The sequence below is a fragment of the Notolabrus celidotus genome, chromosome 13 (assembly GCF_009762535.1).
Source record: "Notolabrus celidotus isolate fNotCel1 chromosome 13, fNotCel1.pri, whole genome shotgun sequence".
Classification (NCBI taxonomy): domain Eukaryota; kingdom Metazoa; phylum Chordata; class Actinopteri; order Labriformes; family Labridae; genus Notolabrus; species Notolabrus celidotus.
The window spans coordinates 30,408,051-30,425,121 of NC_048284.1; the positions used below are offsets into that span (position 1 = coordinate 30,408,051).

Below are 17,071 nucleotides of genomic sequence, written 5' to 3' on the forward strand. Positions count from 1 at the left end.
CTGGCATTAATGCTGTCTTCTTCTTTGTTATTAATTTGACCATTAACAAACAGCCTCCAAAGACACTTCAGCCACAGTGTGTACTTCTTCACAGCCTGGCCTGAATTAAGAGATTCTCTGTACTGAGGCATACAGGGTGATGTGACAAAAAAAAACACACAAGGAGGAAATTCCTTCTTTGATGACAGGAGATGTTCGAGTAATATTCTCCGAGAGGATTAACTGAAACATGAGCCGAATTCTGGATCATTACATCCGACATGATGAAGAGCATGACGAAGAGTGACAGAGGAGGATGTCAGCCTGCAGGAAATATTCAAACATCAAACATTAGATCCAGGGGACTTTTATAAATCAAGTAAAGAGTTTATTTACAGATGTCGTGTGCAGTGTTACACCAAGGTATTATGTTGTGTGAGGAGGTTCGTGCTTTGTTTGGGTGCGGCTCGGCCTGCATTTATGTGCTCCTCAGATTGAGTTTCACTGGGCCGACTTGGAGAGAGGCCACCAGCCCAGTTCAGGTAAACAGCAGGTATCAGACCAGCAGAGCCTCTGTTGTCTCCAGACTAAAACAGGTGTGTCATGTTGATTCTTTAGTGGTCAGTACGTTGGGTTTACATCTTAGAGTTTAAAAACACATTTTAATGGTTTGAAAATATTTAAAGGCTGTATTTGGTAGGAAAAACAGATCTGTGACAACATACTACATGTGAAATAGAATTTTTGGATGCATTAAAAACAGACATGACTCTGTAGTGGAAATCACTGCATTAAAAACAGACATGACTCTGTAGTGGAAGTCACTGCATTAAAAACAGACATGACTCTGTAGTGGAAATCACTGCATTAAAAACAGACATGACTCTGTAGTGGAAGTCACTGCATGAAAAACAGACATGACTCTGTAGTGGAAGTCACTGCATTAAAAACAGACATGACTCTGTAGTGGAAGTCACTGCATTAAAAACAGACATGACTCTGTAGTGGAAATCACTGCATGAAAAACAGACATGACTCTGTAGTGGAAATCACTGCATTTAAAACAGACATGACTCTGTAGTGCAAGTCACTGCATTAAAAACAGACATGACTCTGTAGTGGAAGTCACTGCATTAAAAACAGACATGACTGTAGTGGAAATCACTGCATTAAAAACAGACATGACTCTGTAGTGGAAGTCACTGCATGAAAAACAGACATGACTCTGTAGTGGAAATCACTGCATTAAAAACAGACATGACTCTGTAGTGGAAATCACTGCATTAAAAACAGACATGACTCTGTAGTGGAAATCACTGCATTAAAAACAGACATGACTCTGTAGTGGAAATCACTGCATTAAAAACAGACATGACTCTGTAGTGGAAGTCACTGCATTAAAAACAGACATGACTCTGTAGTGGAAATCACTGCATTAAAAACAGACATGACTCTGTAGTGGAGATCACTGCATTAAAAACAGACATGACTCTGTAGTGGAAGTCACTGCATTAAAAACAGCATAAAGCTAAGTTTTGGTGCTAAGCACAAAGCATAAAAATTTAACACACTTCCTTTTTAGTACTTTATATTTTAACTTAGGACATCTGTATTTTTGAATCTTTAAAATAATTATTTTGAGATGGTTTATATGATGCAATGCTTTTTAAAATAAAAAATAAATACATAAAATAGCTTCTTTTAAACACTTTAATGTTTGAAATTTGTGACATATGATGAAGAAGGAGAGGGTGTGTCCTCACATACTCATTGCTATCCCCGAGTAAGTCACTGCCCCAGTCCAGTTAGTAGAAAAAGTCTGAACACAATCATCTTGGATATAAATACACAAAGAAACGTATCCAAAGTTACAGCCTCTGAGTGATTACGAGAGTTGACCTTTGACCTCTGCAGACAGAGAGCCCAGCCGTAGTCAGGTCCTGAACTGTTGACCTCTAACTCTTCACTTCTTCTTCTACACATTCTATTTTCACCTCCTCCTTAATCCTTCCTGCCTCCTTTTCTTTACATCGCTCTATAATCTCAGTCTCAGTTCATTCATCTTTCAGCCTTTAGAAAAATATTCCCACATTTCTTTTCTGAGCGGAGGAATGTTTGATATGAAACTCTGCCCCCTTTTATCCAGGATTAAGCTTTCATACTGGCTCCCTGCCAAAACACCAAACACAGCCAGTCCACACTAAACCAGCAGAGTGAGCAGCACACACACACACACACACACACACACACACACACACACACACACACACACACACACACACACACACACACACACACATAGTGTTGTTGTAGCTGTGACAATATGACGCCATTTGTTCATGTTTTCATGGAAAATTGGTTTTCAGAGCCAGAACAGAAAACACAGAGCACATGATACAAAAACATCGGAAACAAACAGAGCTCATCGTGGATTTGTATGCTTCCTCTTTTCATTTCTGGTTTCTGTGAAAGACAATTTGACAAAAATATTTCTCATTCAACCAAAACGTTTTAATATGTGTCTGAAACTTGTACTTGTATATAGAACATGGGCATGCATTGTGATAACCTTCATTTAGGACTATAAAAAGACGGTCCTCCACACAGAGATATTGTTTCCATCTATCTCTGTCAGGTAACAGCTTCATTCATTCATTTCATGATGATGCCTGATAATAAGAACTATCTCTGAATAGTGGAAGGCAGGGGTTCGATTTGGTGATGATATATTGTAGTGGACAGCTTGTAGTCATGCTGCAAAATCCCCCATAACACCTGGCACACACTGCAATAAGATTATCAAAAGTGTGATTTGTGTGTGTGCATTACTCTCAGATAAGAGTATAAAGAAGTGTATGCTACATAGTTATACAAATGTTGGCCTGTGTCCTTGTCTGTTTGCTTAATTGGTGTTAGGGCCACAATGCTACTCTTTGGTTGCTCTTTTGTGTAATTTAAACAATGGGGAATGTTGAAGCTTCACAGTTTTTCCTCACATTCTTCAGCTCAGTACAGTCTGTTTTTACCACATGGCCTTATTTTTGGACTTTTATTTATAGTAATCCATTGCTGTTTGAAATCTCAGAACCAACTGGCTTTTGTCTAATGTTTATATTTGGCTCTGGGTAAGATGACGACTTCTGGCTATTTCTGGTATAGATAAAGGATCGCCCTAAACGTCTTCCAGTCAAAGCTTCCTTTCCTACTGTTGAGCTTCATTGAGAAACTTCAGAAGTTACCGTGTAAAGCAAAAATCACCCCTCTCAATATGTCTGCAAAAGAACACTGTCTTTCATTGGTTCATTATGGACTTTCTGTTACTCTGTTTCTGGTCAGTCTCAGTTTCACTGTAAATAGTCAGTTACACAGGTGCTTGGCTTACTTAAGCAGCATGAACCCAAAAAAACAAGACAGATTTTTCTTGTGGTTTACTTTTTAAAGTTATATTTTTGGGGTATTTTTGGCTTTATTATTAGGACAGCTGAAGAGAGACAGGAAACGTGGGGAGCAGAGAGTGGGGGGATGACATTCAGCCAATGTTTGAGAGTGGGTACATCTGACTTCTTCAGCTATGATAAGGACAATGACACCACTGTGCTTTTGAACGGCATCTTTCACTTTGGAAAACTCTAAGATGACTCAGTTGACAAGTGAAAAGTAATCTGAACTCAAGTCAAACTGAACTTTGAGTTTGAGCTACCACTTTTCAGACTTATGTCAGCAGGCAGCCACATCACAAAGCTGACAGAGCTCTATTTTGGAGTTTGAGAATCACCACAGACCTTAGGATGAAACTAAAACAAAGAAGTTAACTACAACAAGTATAAGGGAGGTCCTCAGGTTAGCATGCTGTGATTAGTTATGCCTGACCGTCACCAGGAACAATTCTTCATTAATACAGGACCTGCATGAACCTGAGTGGAACTCCTGAAGAGTGCAAATGCCGTCACATTAACCAGGGATCCCTGGACATCCATGAGTAATCAAAATTATCTCACAATACCTGCACACCATACTGACACTGATGGTGATTTTGTGCATGCATGTTTTTTAATGTGTAACAGTGTTAAATTTTAAATAATGAACCCTGCATTTGACATAATAAACACTTTGAATCTGTCTCCTCCCTCTGAATCCTGGTTTCAGACCTCACTAGTGCAGCAGCTCAGCATCTATTTGAATAATAAATATTAAAGTCAAGATCATAAAGTTTGTTTCATTGCATTCATTTGATTCCTAAATCAAGACATTGATAAGAGCTGCTTTATATCAGAAGTGGTAAATGTCACCAGGAAACGTCCCACTTTACAATCTGTGTATGTGCCTACAGCTTCGATAAATGTATGTTGAATCTGTATCCAGAGAACAGACTGACACACGTGAGTAAATGTTCGCCCTGCCTGTAATTACCTCTGCACATCTGACATCACAGTCATTGTTCTGGATGAGCTCAGGGCCAAACTGGCACACGGGAGAGTTACATCACATCCTGAGCTCTGGTGAGTGACCTCAGGGTGAAGCTCAGTGTGTTTCAGGAGATACGAGGGCAGAGATGAAGTCGAGATGAAAGAATGAAGGAAGACCTCAGGGGAGACGGAGTGTGTGTGTATGTGTGTGTGTGTGTGTGAGTATCACTTAGATCCATCTGTTCATGCAGCAGCTCAGCTGTGATATTGTTTGTTTTTTTTAACCTTTATTTCACAGAGAAACAGGCAGACAGAGACAGGAAAAGAAGGGGAGGGAATGGGATTGAGTAAAGCACCTGGACAGGAGTCAAACCCATGCGGGAAGGATCCATCCTTATAAATCTGATTGTGTTTAAAGGGGCATTTATGCATTTTGAAATTCATGTGTTTTAGGTTATAAGTGGCAAATGTGGGCATAAACTCCAGGTCAAAGTACGTCCACTAAAAGTTCTTGTTTTGCATCATTGGGTGACTTTGGTGTTTTTAATGGTTATTGGGAACCGAACACCATATTGATCATCTCATTCCTCTCCTACGAAACAGATGTGCCAAGACTTTTTCCTTTTGAAACAATGTGCAGCCAATAAGCTCACGGTTTCTATATTTAGAACTCTGAATTTGTCTTATTAAAGTTAACCTAACACTTAAAGAAGTGCCTGGAGCTGCTTGTGAGTCTAATAAAACACTTCAAAGTAGTGAAACACTGGCTGTAAGTTATCCTCTCGCCTGAATGTAGGGCAGCTGAATTTACTCTCATTAGTTTACACATGCTGGGGTTGTGTTCGGATGTCAGTGGCTCCAGTGCTGCTAACACGTTCATGCTCTGATTTGTGTCTAATTGTTTTAAGAGCTGCAGATGAGCTCACAGTTACAGAGTCGCTGGATAAATGGATTCACGTCACAGGGACTGAAAACACATATGATGCAGTTCTGACAAAGGGAAAATGAAAAGACTCAAACAGCTCAGGATTCTGAGGTCAAGGTCAGTCAGGAAACAATAACATAGAGTGGACGTAGACGGTCAGGCAGGGTTGTACCAAAGGATTGCATTGCAGTCTTTACAGCCTGTTTCACTGGTAAAAGATTGTACTTAATTACAGATTTTCTACAAAAGTATTTGTCATTTAGATCCGAAATTTGGCCCATGTTTATGAATAATGATATTATATCATACTGGGTAGTCTCATCCACTCCAAGTTCATCCTATGGCAGATCAAGGTACCGTCCTATCCAGACCCAGACCTTAGCTTGTCAATTCTTTTCATGTCTGTGTGGCTCTCTGTCTTAACGATATGAGCAGCCAAAGAAAGTCACTGTGTTGTTCATTGCAAATCGTCACATGCCATGCTGATTAGTCAATCAGATCTTTTACTGGAATCAAAGCAGATATAAACACACGGACGAGCCAGCTGTGCGAAGACTGGTAGAGACACAGTGGGAGGAAATACAGTATGTGAGTCGTACAGCAGAATATGAGAGAGGTTCACAGCCAAAACACAAGTTTTTATTAAAGAACAGACTGATAAAGTGGCAAATATTAAGAGTGGCAATGACAAACGCTTGCTACAAGTCACAGCAAATCTTTGGAGCACTCACACCTGCTCCAACCCGAGAGCCCAATATGATCAATCCACCTGACTGATGACACAATCATTCACCGCCTAACTGTGTCTGCAATCATTTTTCTCTAACTCAGGAGTGGGCTGAGACAAATCCGACCCAGATTGTATGTATATATGAATGTATTATTTCTAAAGATATGTTTTTGGGGCTTTTACACCTTTATTCAGACATGAGAGGTCAGTGGATAGAGCAGGAAACTAGGAGACAGGCGGGGAATGACATGCTGGAAAGGAGCCACAGGCTGGAATCAAACCTGGACCGCCTGCTATATGGGCGTTTTATTAATTTGTTATTATTATTATTAATTACCAATTATTAGTTGTATTGTTAGTATTGATTGTTATCATTATGTTATATTTGTTATTATATATATATATATTAAAGTTATTATGATAATTTCATATGTATTATTAGTTATTAGTAGTATTAGTATTATTGATAGTGTTATATTATCATGTAATATTTATTACTATATTATTTGTATTTGTATTATAATGATTGTTTAAGTATTATTATCATTATTATCATTATATTATATTATTATTACATGGTATAATAATTATTATTATCATTATTATCATTGTATTATATTTTTTATTATTATTATTATTATTATTATTATTATTATCATTATTATTATCATTATTATATAAGCACCCTCAAACAAAAAGGAAACATTGTTGTCTCATGAATTTAACTTTTTTTTACAATTCAATTGTCAGTTGTTTACTGCCAGCAGATGTTAATATCTACATGACTACATTCAACACATGAGTCACACACTTCAGTAACACTTCAGGTAAAATGACACCAAAACATGCAAACACTACGATACAGGCTGTTGACAGGACAGGTGACGCTTATGAGGTGAGCAGTATCACACCAGCAGCAGGTCACCTCAGGTCATTTCATCAGCTGCAGACTGAAAACAACCTGCTCCTCTGGTAAATAGGTGCTCCTGGTAAATACCATACTTTGATGTAGGGTGTTCAAAAAGCTGTCGAAGTGTTAGAGTGTTAAAGGGATATTAAAGGGATAGTGGGGATGTTTGAAGAAGAGGAACATGAATGTGTTTTGTCAGAGAATAGTAAAAACACTAATGGGGTTTCTGAGAGTGAAGTAAAGAGAACTGTCTAAATATAGCGTACACTTACAAGGAGTAAACAATCCCTTTGAGTCTCTATAAAGCCATCCCAAAGCCTTGTAGTTTTTAGAAAGCATTTGGAGGCTGAAAATATAAAACAAAGATGAATTGTCGGCTGACTCACCTTGGTGACAGCTACCTTTGCTCCCTTATTGATGAGCTGGACCACATTGTCAGCCTGTCCCTTGTGTGAAGCTATGAGGAGGCGCTCGGAGAGTGCGAGGACCTCAGCCGCATCCTGCTGGATCATGAAGTGGAGGGGAGTGAAGCTGCTGTCAGTCAGACACGGAGCTCAGGACAGGGAGAGGGCAGCGGCGGTGACAGTCTCTGGTATCTCTAGCTCATGGTGAGCTCTGCAGCAGACAGACGAGCTGGAGAGGCCGCCAGGGTTTCTGTGTCTTCTACAAACTCCACAACCTGCCCGGATTCCTGCCCTTCATCCTCTCAGCTGCAGTGAAGAGCACAGGAAACACACAGAGTGAAAACAGGCCAGCGACAGGAAAACAGGCAGACTGACATCCCAACTGTCCAGGTTGTTACACCCAGCAACAGTCCTCGTGGAGTCATGTGAGCTGCAGAGAAATAATCCGCAATGAGAGCCAAAAACAGGGGTCAGATTTGGTCAGAGTGCCGGCTGTACTGCTGCGAGTTCACACACTAACAGCACAGACTGAACCACATCCCACTGCACACACACCGCTGTGGTTTCTGTCTTTCACAGGGAGGGTTCAGCTACTCTGCCTCAAGTAAATCAGCTTCTTATCATTAAAACACATCGACAGTCAGAATATCAGACTCTACAAGCCCACTGGAATGCAATCCTGCCTGATAAGACACCTCACAGATCTACCACAGAGATCCTGTCGTCTCCAACTTTTCTTCATTTTACTGTAAATGCATGTCGACAAGCTCTGAACCTGCAGAAAGAACTTTAATCTGAGCTGTGAGTGCAGCAGCTACATGTCCCTTTTTTTAGGTTTAGCTCCACAACACATTCCCACATCAGTGTACATGATTAATGTGTTTTCAATCAATCAATCTTTATTTATAAAGCGCCAAATCACAATAAAAGTTATCCTCAGACTCTTTCCAAACAGAGCAGGTCTAGACCGTACTCTATGTTCTATTATAAACAAAGACCCAACATCAAGACAGGATAAGATCCAGTCCCATCTTACAGACAGGACTCAGTCTGATCTCATCTTAATCCACCATGAGCAGAGCACTTTGCAGCATTTAGCAAGTTACAGTGGCAAGGACAAACTTCCTTTAACAGGCAGAAACCTCCAGCAGGACCAGACTCATGTTAGACACACATCTGCTGAGGACGTGTTGGAGAGAGGGATAGAGGGAGATGAAGAGAGAGAGGGATGATAGTGTTGAGATGGATAGTAGTTGTAGCAGCTGGAGTCTGGCACGTCCACAGCAGCAGAGGTCCAGACGAACCTACGAGACAAGGGAGCTCAGGGACTCCAGAAAGGTCTTTGGATAGTAACTTTAATGGAACAGGAAGAGTTAAAGTGAGAGACAGAGGAGAGTGAGGGAAAGATAGGATTCCAGTATGTCAGTTCCCCCGGCAGTCTAAGCCTGTAGCAGTATAAGTAAGAGCTGGTCCAAGCCTGATCCAGCTCTAACTATAAGCTTTATAATAAAGGAAAATGGTCCTTTTGCATTCTCTCAGCTTCTACCTGATGTCCCGCAGAAATTTGACTGGAGGGCTGGCAGGAAAAACTTGATGGTGAAAATTTCAGCTGTCTGCTCTCACACACATGCAGCCCTGTGCATGTAAGAATACTAGGATATACTAATACTACTAATATAAGATAAACAGGCAGAACATAAAATCATTTGAATTTTGTAGGTTTGTTTTAAATGTGAAAGAAAACACTGTGTATGCATGCACAGTCTATCTAAGTGAGTCTCAACATCTCCTCTGTGACAGCTGTAACACACAGATTGGTGTGTCTGTCTGCTTGAAGCATCATAAATGTGTTCAGTCTGAGTCAGTGAGATTCCTCCATGTCAAACTCTTTACTACAATCCAGAGTCATAAAAGTCTCAGGTCTGAGTGAAAACAGACGCGGTGAGCACGTCCTGACACGAGCAGCCTCTATTACATGTTATTGGTGCTGTCACGGCTCATAATTATAACCGCATGTAACTTCAGGGCCTTTATAAACTCTGTATCTTCAGATAATACTGCATATGAGTGGTTATAACTGGAATACAGATCAGGATAATTCCAGTCCTTCACGTGCACCGCTCTACATCAGGATATACATAGAGAGGAGCCAGTTTAGAGTCTCTGCTCTTTAAAGTCACCACAGAAGAAGAAGAAGAAGAAGAAGAAGAAGAAGAAGAAGAAGAAGAAGAAGAAGAAGAAGAAGAAGAAGAAGAAGAAGAAGAAGAAGAAGAAGAAGAAGAAGAAGAAGAAGAAGAAGAAGAAGAAGAAGAAGAAGAAGAAGAAGAAGAAGAAGAAGAAGAAGAAGAAGAAGAAGAAGAAGAAGAAGAAGAAGAAGAAGAAGAAGAAGAAAAATCCAGCAGCAACCATCAAAGGTCTGTTAATAACACTTCAACATGTCTCATCAAGAGCGTCCAATAACTGTACCACCACACTGTACCACATGAGCAGGAACTGCTTTGATATGTTCAAGCTTAATCCTAAAACACACTCAATCACAGGGTGTGTGTGTTTAGAAGACATTAAAGGAAGCTTTTCTCTGAGTTTAGACAATCATTACTTTTATTTCAAACAATTTCCCTCCTTTCAAAGAAGATTTATAACACAATGATTGTTTAATGTGGGGGGTATGCTTGTACTGCGCACACTTAGACGGTTAGAACATGGTTTCACAGTCAAATACTCCTGCAGTGTGTTTTCATCATACCTGAGCTGGTTTCTCTGAATGTTAGGGGGAAGACATACCAAATTTCTCACTTTCACCCAAAGCTTCATTTACTGATTGAGGGATCTGAATGCTGTTAGCAGGAAAACACCTTTCTGTGGGTTTTTAAAGAATGAAAGGAAACATAGACAAACTTAAACTGTCTGAGAAAGATGGTAAAAGGTTACTCCTTTTGACAGCCTCTCATAATCACTCAATCTGACTCTTTCCAAACAGAGCAGGTCTAGACCGTACTCTATGTTCTATTATTAACAAAGACCCAACATCAAGACAGGATAAGATCCAGTCCCATCTTACAGACAGGACTCAGTCTGATCTCATCTTAATCCACCATGAGCAGAGCACTTTGCAGCATTTAGCAAGTTACAGTGGCAAGGACAAACTTCCTTTAACAGGCAGAAACCTCCAGCAGGACCAGACTCATGTTAGACACACATCTGTTGGAGAGAGGGATAGATGGAGATGAAGAAAGAGAGAGAGAGATGATCCGGATGAAGTCTGAAGAAATTTACAGTACACTGAGTGACAGGAGGGACAGGGAGGACTCTGCTGCATGTGCCAGATTTATAGATGGAAATAAACGTTTGGAAATAAACCATCAATCACAGGATATTATAGGGTATAACATATGCACTCTCTCTCTTAATGCAGCAGGTTGACAATGATGCTCTATCTCTCAGTGAATGTGTGTGGTTTGTGTGTTTTATTGCTGTTTAATGTAGGTTAAAACCGATAGTTGAAAATTTGTTTAAAAGAACAGACAGAAAGAAAGAAAGAAAGAAGGACAGAAAGAAAGAAAGAAGGACAGAAAGAAAGAAAGAAAGAAAGAAAGAAAGAAAGAAAGAAAGAAAGAAAGAAAGAAAGAAAGAAAGAAAAGAATAAAAGAAAGAAAGAAGGACAGAAAGAAAGAAAGAAAGAAAGAAAGAAAGGACAGAAAGAAAGAAAGAAAGGACAGAAAGAAAGAAAGAAAGAAAGAAAGAAAGAAAGAAAGAAAAAAGAAAGAAAGGAGGACAGAAAGAAAGAAAGAAAGAAAGAAAGAAGGACAGAAAGAAAGAAAGAAAGAAGGACAGAAAGAAAGAAAGAAAGAAAGAAAGAAAGAAGGACAGAGAGAAGGACAGAAAGAAAGAAAGAAAGAAAGAATGAAAGCAAGAAAAGAAAGAAAGAAGGACAGAAAGAAAGAAAGAAAGAAAGAAAGAAAGAAAGAAAGAAGGACGGAGAGAAGGACAGAAAGAAAGAAAGAAAGAAAGAAAGAAAGAAAGAAAGAAAGAAAGAAGGACAGAAAGAAAGAAAGAAAGAAAGAAAGAAAGAAAGAAGGACAGAAAGTAAGAAAGAAAGAAAGAAAGAAAGAAAGAAAGAAAGAAAGAAAGAAAGAAAGAAAGAAAGAAAGAAAGAAAGAAAGAAAGAAGAAAGAAAGAAAGAAAGAAGAAAGAAAGAAAGAAAGAAAGAAAGAATAGTAGAGTTATGAGTCTGTTATCATCATTATTAATATTTGTACCACTGTAGGCCTGAAATGAAGGGCCACATGTTATGTTTAAGCTGTAACCCTGTCATTACCTGGTGCTGTAGTTCTTGTTAATGGCTGCTTCCATAAAGTCATAATTACCTGCTTTCTTTACACATCAGCTCACCTCAGTTTGAGTCAGCTGTTTCCGTTCACTCATGCAGCCCTCCTGAACAACGTCGGGGCATTTTTAGGAGGAACTCTGATTTGTGTTAGTTTTGTTGCACCCTGCAGACAAAGCAAGAATTCTTATCTCTTTAATGACCTTTTCGTCTGCATGTGCAAATATTTTTTGGTCTAACACTGACCTGGTGGCTTTTGTGATCAAATTTTAACTTTATTGACATTTGTAGACAGATTTAAACCAAAGCTACAAAGTTAATGCAAGTTTCATTTGCATGCTACTGCACATACAGAAAATAAAAGTGGTTGGAGCAACGGTATTCTAGCGTCTTACTCCTGACTTTACTTACTAACTTTAAGAAACACACTTCTGCAAAGAGAGGACAATGTGGTGATGCTAACTCTACAAAACAAGTATGCACTGTTAGAGCCACTCATTTCCAGGAGGGACAGACAAAGCCAAACTAACAGACAGGTAACCTGAGACAAACACAGGATGTGAGAGACAGCGAACAGCATTTTCTACTCAACACGTCTCCGTCCCCGGCGAGGAGAGGAAGAGACAAGTCCCATCGGATCCCCAGAGTCTAATCTGTGATGACAGTCGCTCTAATGACTGTGTTTCATTTCTGGAAACACAGAAGAGAACGAGATAACATGTTAGGGATGACATCAAAAACACTGATTCACAGCCCTGCAGGCAAACACACAAATCCAGAGAGGGAAATGGATTATCTCCAAGTCATCAGAGCTTCCTCTCAACTCAAGCAGAAAACATGGCTGTGCATTACAGCTCCTCTGCCAAACATCTCCACTGAGTCGAGTCTTAATGTCAGAACAGTAAACTTGTCCAACCACAGTCGCATCTCAGGGCGCCATGTTTTCCACTTATTACCAGTCCTCTTTTATCTCTAAGGACATGATCACTCTGCTTTTACTCCTCCTTCAAGTAGCACTCCATGAACCCAAGCCAGGAAAAGAGAACACATGTAAAAGGGAAATTAAAGACCCTCCACTAGGAGTTGACTGCATTCGTTAACCCAACTCAGTCATTCATTTTTGTCGTCAGCTGTCACATCAGTGGCCTAACACGGGACTTCCTCCAGATCTGTGTCCAGTCCATCTCCAAATCCTCTGCGGTCCGGCTCCGTACTTTCTTGTCCATCAACACTCACCGGTTGCATTTTCGGAATGCAGCATGGGGGCGGCAGTAGCTCAGTCCATAGGGACTTGGCTTGGGAACCGAAGGGTCGCCAGTTCGAGTCCCAGCATGGACAAAGTTTGGCAAGTGGACTGGTGGCTGGAAAGGTGCTGGTTCACTTGCCTGGGCACTGCCGATGTGCCCTTGAGCAAGGCACCGAACCCCCAACTGCTCGGGGTGCACTGGTTGACGGCAGTATCCTCACTCTGACATCTCTCCCTAAGCATGTTCACTGTATGTGTGTGCATTTGAATGTATATATACCAAAAAAAATTCTATGTGTAGCATGTCCAAAAATAGCACAGTTTGTTGTTGTTGTAGTTCAGTGAAATACGATCTGGTGATAACACAGAGTGTCTTATTCTGAAAATTAACCAGATGTTTTTATTTTGTTTTGGTGCCTGACTTCCTGTCCCCCTCCATCTGCTCTGTTGAGAGCTCCGTGCTCTGGCATCCGGCAAAAATAGAAGTCTTGTGTATCTGATCCAGATGGCTCCGACCTGCCGGATCAGAGACGGAGCCGGAACGCAACGGAGCGGATCCAGTGGATCCAGTGGAAGACATTGACTAGAATAGAAACCTATCAGATCCGGTGCCGTGGTGGATCGGAGACAGACAGATCACGGATCTGGTGGAATTTGGTAGTAATTGTTTAAGCACACGCCCCATATGTAGAGGCTATAGTCCTTGTCATAGCGGTTGCTGGTTCGACTCCTAGCCGTGGCCATTTGCTGCACGTCTGCATGCCCACATTTCCTGTCTCTCTACAGCTGTCCTGTCCAATAAAAGTAAAAAATGCCCCAAAATGAACTTTAAAAACCGGTGCTTACTTGAGACGGTTGCAAAATCAGCTGCCGAGCAGAGAGAGGGGCAGAGAGATAGGACCACAGGAGGGAGATCACAAAACAAGAGATATTCCCCTTATCCTGATGTCATTTATTAATCAACATATCTTACCTGCACTCTACATGATCTATGACAACTTTCTTTCAACAGAAGTTCTACAGAGGCTCAAATCAAGAGCTGAGCAAGTAATTTCATCAGCATGTAACTGTTCTAGTCAAAACATTGGAATGAAATGATTGTGTGAAAACATGGAGAGTCCCTCCACAGAACAGATCAGGCTACACTGAAAAGCACTCTTTATTTATTTTTCATGCCTGTAACACAAATATAGCTGATAAAAAGCCAACACCGCCTTCAACTTGTATTATTTCAGTCCATTTTGGCCGAGAACAGCACTGTAGATTTTTGGTACCTGGTAAAGTGGTCGGCAGATATAGATTTTTTAAAGACTGATGCTGACGCCGATAATTAGTGAGCAGGTCAGCCATTCAGGAAATAGGAAATTACATTGGGTTATGCTTTCTGATTTCAGAACATGACTAATTAGAATCTTTATGTCAGAAACAACATTACCTGCATTATTCTAAACATCATCGTCCAGTGAATAGTTTTCTATTTGACATGCTGTCACTAAAGACGACTGTCTGAGGAAATTAAGGCACACACCTTCACAAAACTGACCCAAGGCATATTATTATGTTTGCTTATGTTTGTTTTTGACTCTGTAACAAGCCAAGAGGACAAACATATTAAAAAATTACTACTATGTTCACTCTCATTGCACAGCCTGCTCATATATCATCCATCAAGTGACTGGAGGCATCCCTGAAGAGGCTGCCTGCAGTGTCTGCAGATAGGTCCTGAGTGATCGGTCTATCTCTACTTAAGATACGTTGCTCACACTGACAGTCTGAATGCTCTTATCTGTTAAGATGCACGCTGAAGTAAAAATCTAGTCTTACCTCGGCCGTCATGTAACCAGCATGCTTCAAGTCTGGAGCCCTCAGTACTCTCTGAAACTCTTCATCTCTGCTCCACTCTGCAGAGCTCCACTGATGTCAAACACTATCATCATCTAAACATATTGAGACGATATGACAGTTTATCTGTGTTTTTGATGTGCACCTGAGTTACCCCAGCTCAGGTGAGTCCTTTCTGCTTGGTCGACATGTGTCAACGATGACAGAAGGGGCCCAAATGTAATGTCACTGATGTGAGCTTGGTTGGTGAACTTTTGCTTCACTTGCTGCTGCACAGCTGACATGAAGAGAGGACGGTTTCAAGAGGCCAGTACACCGGCTCCTTACTGCTCTACTAAAAGGTCTCCAGCTGTTCAAACTGAAACTAACAGCATATCCTGTCAGACCAAACAGAGAGTAGAAAGGTTCAAAGGTTGAGGAAAAAGAAGTCATACTCTGACCTACATTTTAGACGCAAAGTTATTTTACTTTCCACTCAACAAGCTTTTACTTCTTCTCTCAAATGCCTAATAAACAACAAACCCAGAAAAAGTTCCTCAGATGAGTACAGTTTGGAGCTGCATTGAAAACATGCTTACAGAATAGGACAAGAAATGAAAGGAAGTCCCTACAATCTGCATAGTACAAGAGTGACCCCAGGTCTGTACTCGACAAATACCCCTGACATTTTGCCAAAAAGGTGAAATGAGACCACACAAAGTGGAATTCCAGAGAAAGCATGAAAACTCTCTCTTAGAGGTCAATTCACTGCAGCTGAAAGGGAGCTAACTCACTATGGAAACATCTGAATGACGCCCTGCTGCAGGCTGAAAACTGAATACAGTGAAGCACAGGGGGGAATTCTCTGCCCGGCAGCATTCTGCAGAGGATCCCGTTCAGTCGGGGACACACACACACACACACACACACACACAAAGCAGCCTGGCAGTCACACTGAGGCTCCTCGTGCAGCTAGGCAACAAGGCTTTTATGCAAACTTTTGGAACTCGGGACTCTCGACAACAAGAAATGCCAAACCCTCCTTTCAGGGAGAAGGAGGAGGAGGAGAAGGAGGAGGAGGAGGAGGAGGTCTCTGAGAGCACTTATTAACCTGCTCACTCCTGAAAATACCACCACCTTTACATCACTGTGGTTATCTGAATAATAAGAATAATATCAATGCTTGACATCCACACCTCAGTTTTTCTCTTCATGCACTGATCCGATCAGCTGAGCAGCCTGTCAGAGTGAACTTCTCTCAACAACAGATCTGTATGTTCAACATGAACAACTGACCCAAAAGCCTCAGACAAAAGCCGACTAATAACACAGAAATAAAGAAAACAGGAAGTGCTACCTGTGCTTTATTTTCATGTTGTGATAGCAGTAAGTCAGAGCCATCCAACTAACATGTTTGGGAAATGCAATGACTTTATTCAGGGTAATGTTCTTACAGCAGTGAGACACTCATCAGTTTGGAGGCTTGGAGCTATATGGCTGCACGGTTTGACAAAATAATTATCAAAACTGTTATTTTTTGTATTTTGTAAGAAATCTATATCAAGCTACTCAACTATAGTCCTGAACAATTGGATGATTATAATATCTTTAAAAACTTTAAAACTAGCACAGCCAGACATCGCAATGCATTAAGCATAAGAATGCAGCAGTATCATATGTACAACCCCATTTCCATAATAGGGCGTTCACACCAACACTAACCAGTCCCTCCAGGATTTCGCAGGATTTTTTTGTGATTGTTGCGGCCCAAAAAGCCTGAATTTGCGACAGCTTTTTGAAAAAATTGCGGTGGAAGTTGCGATTTTTTTTTTTGCTTTTTTCCCCCAATAACATCTCAGGGGCAAGTAAATACACTAAATTACAGTTGTTTTTAGAAAGCATTCTTGATGTGACCACTGTGACTGTGTTTTGATTCTCTTTATTCACAGAAAAATGCCATGAAAGGTCTGTATTGCACATTTACGACGGTCCCTGAATGCACCTCGCAGTGACAGAGGCACTTGACAGGCAGTTCACGCACTCTGAAATGAATCTGCATCTTTGATGACTAGGAGTTGATCAAACCTTACTGAATGTGTCTGACGTTTCACCAAACTGGATTAAATCAAGCTGTAGACGCAGAGCTTTTTACAGTAATGGCGGCAACAACGTCAAACGTCAAATATTAAACAGACGTCCCCCGGTTGTGTCTTTGTCACTAACGCACACCGGGGGTAAAAATCCTCAATGAAGATGAGACAGATGCATGGAGGTGAGGAGAGCTGGTTCATGAAGTACACCTGCTGCAGGTAGGTGACCAAGC

The 17,071-nt window shown here is 40.7% G+C and overlaps 1 protein-coding gene across 2 annotated transcripts in view; it reads right to left on the reverse strand.

Moving 5' to 3' along the window:
* Positions 1–17,071, reverse strand: part of ankrd6b (ankyrin repeat domain 6b) — a 70,657-nt gene that overhangs the window by 32,846 nt on the left and 20,740 nt on the right. For both annotated transcript variants that reach the window (XM_034699635.1, XM_034699634.1), the window contains exon 2: positions 7,337–7,660. In XM_034699635.1, coding sequence (XP_034555526.1) covers positions 7,337–7,462 — 126 coding nt within the window. In that variant the 5' untranslated portion in view covers positions 7,463–7,660. The remainder of the gene's footprint in view (positions 1–7,336; positions 7,661–17,071) is intronic.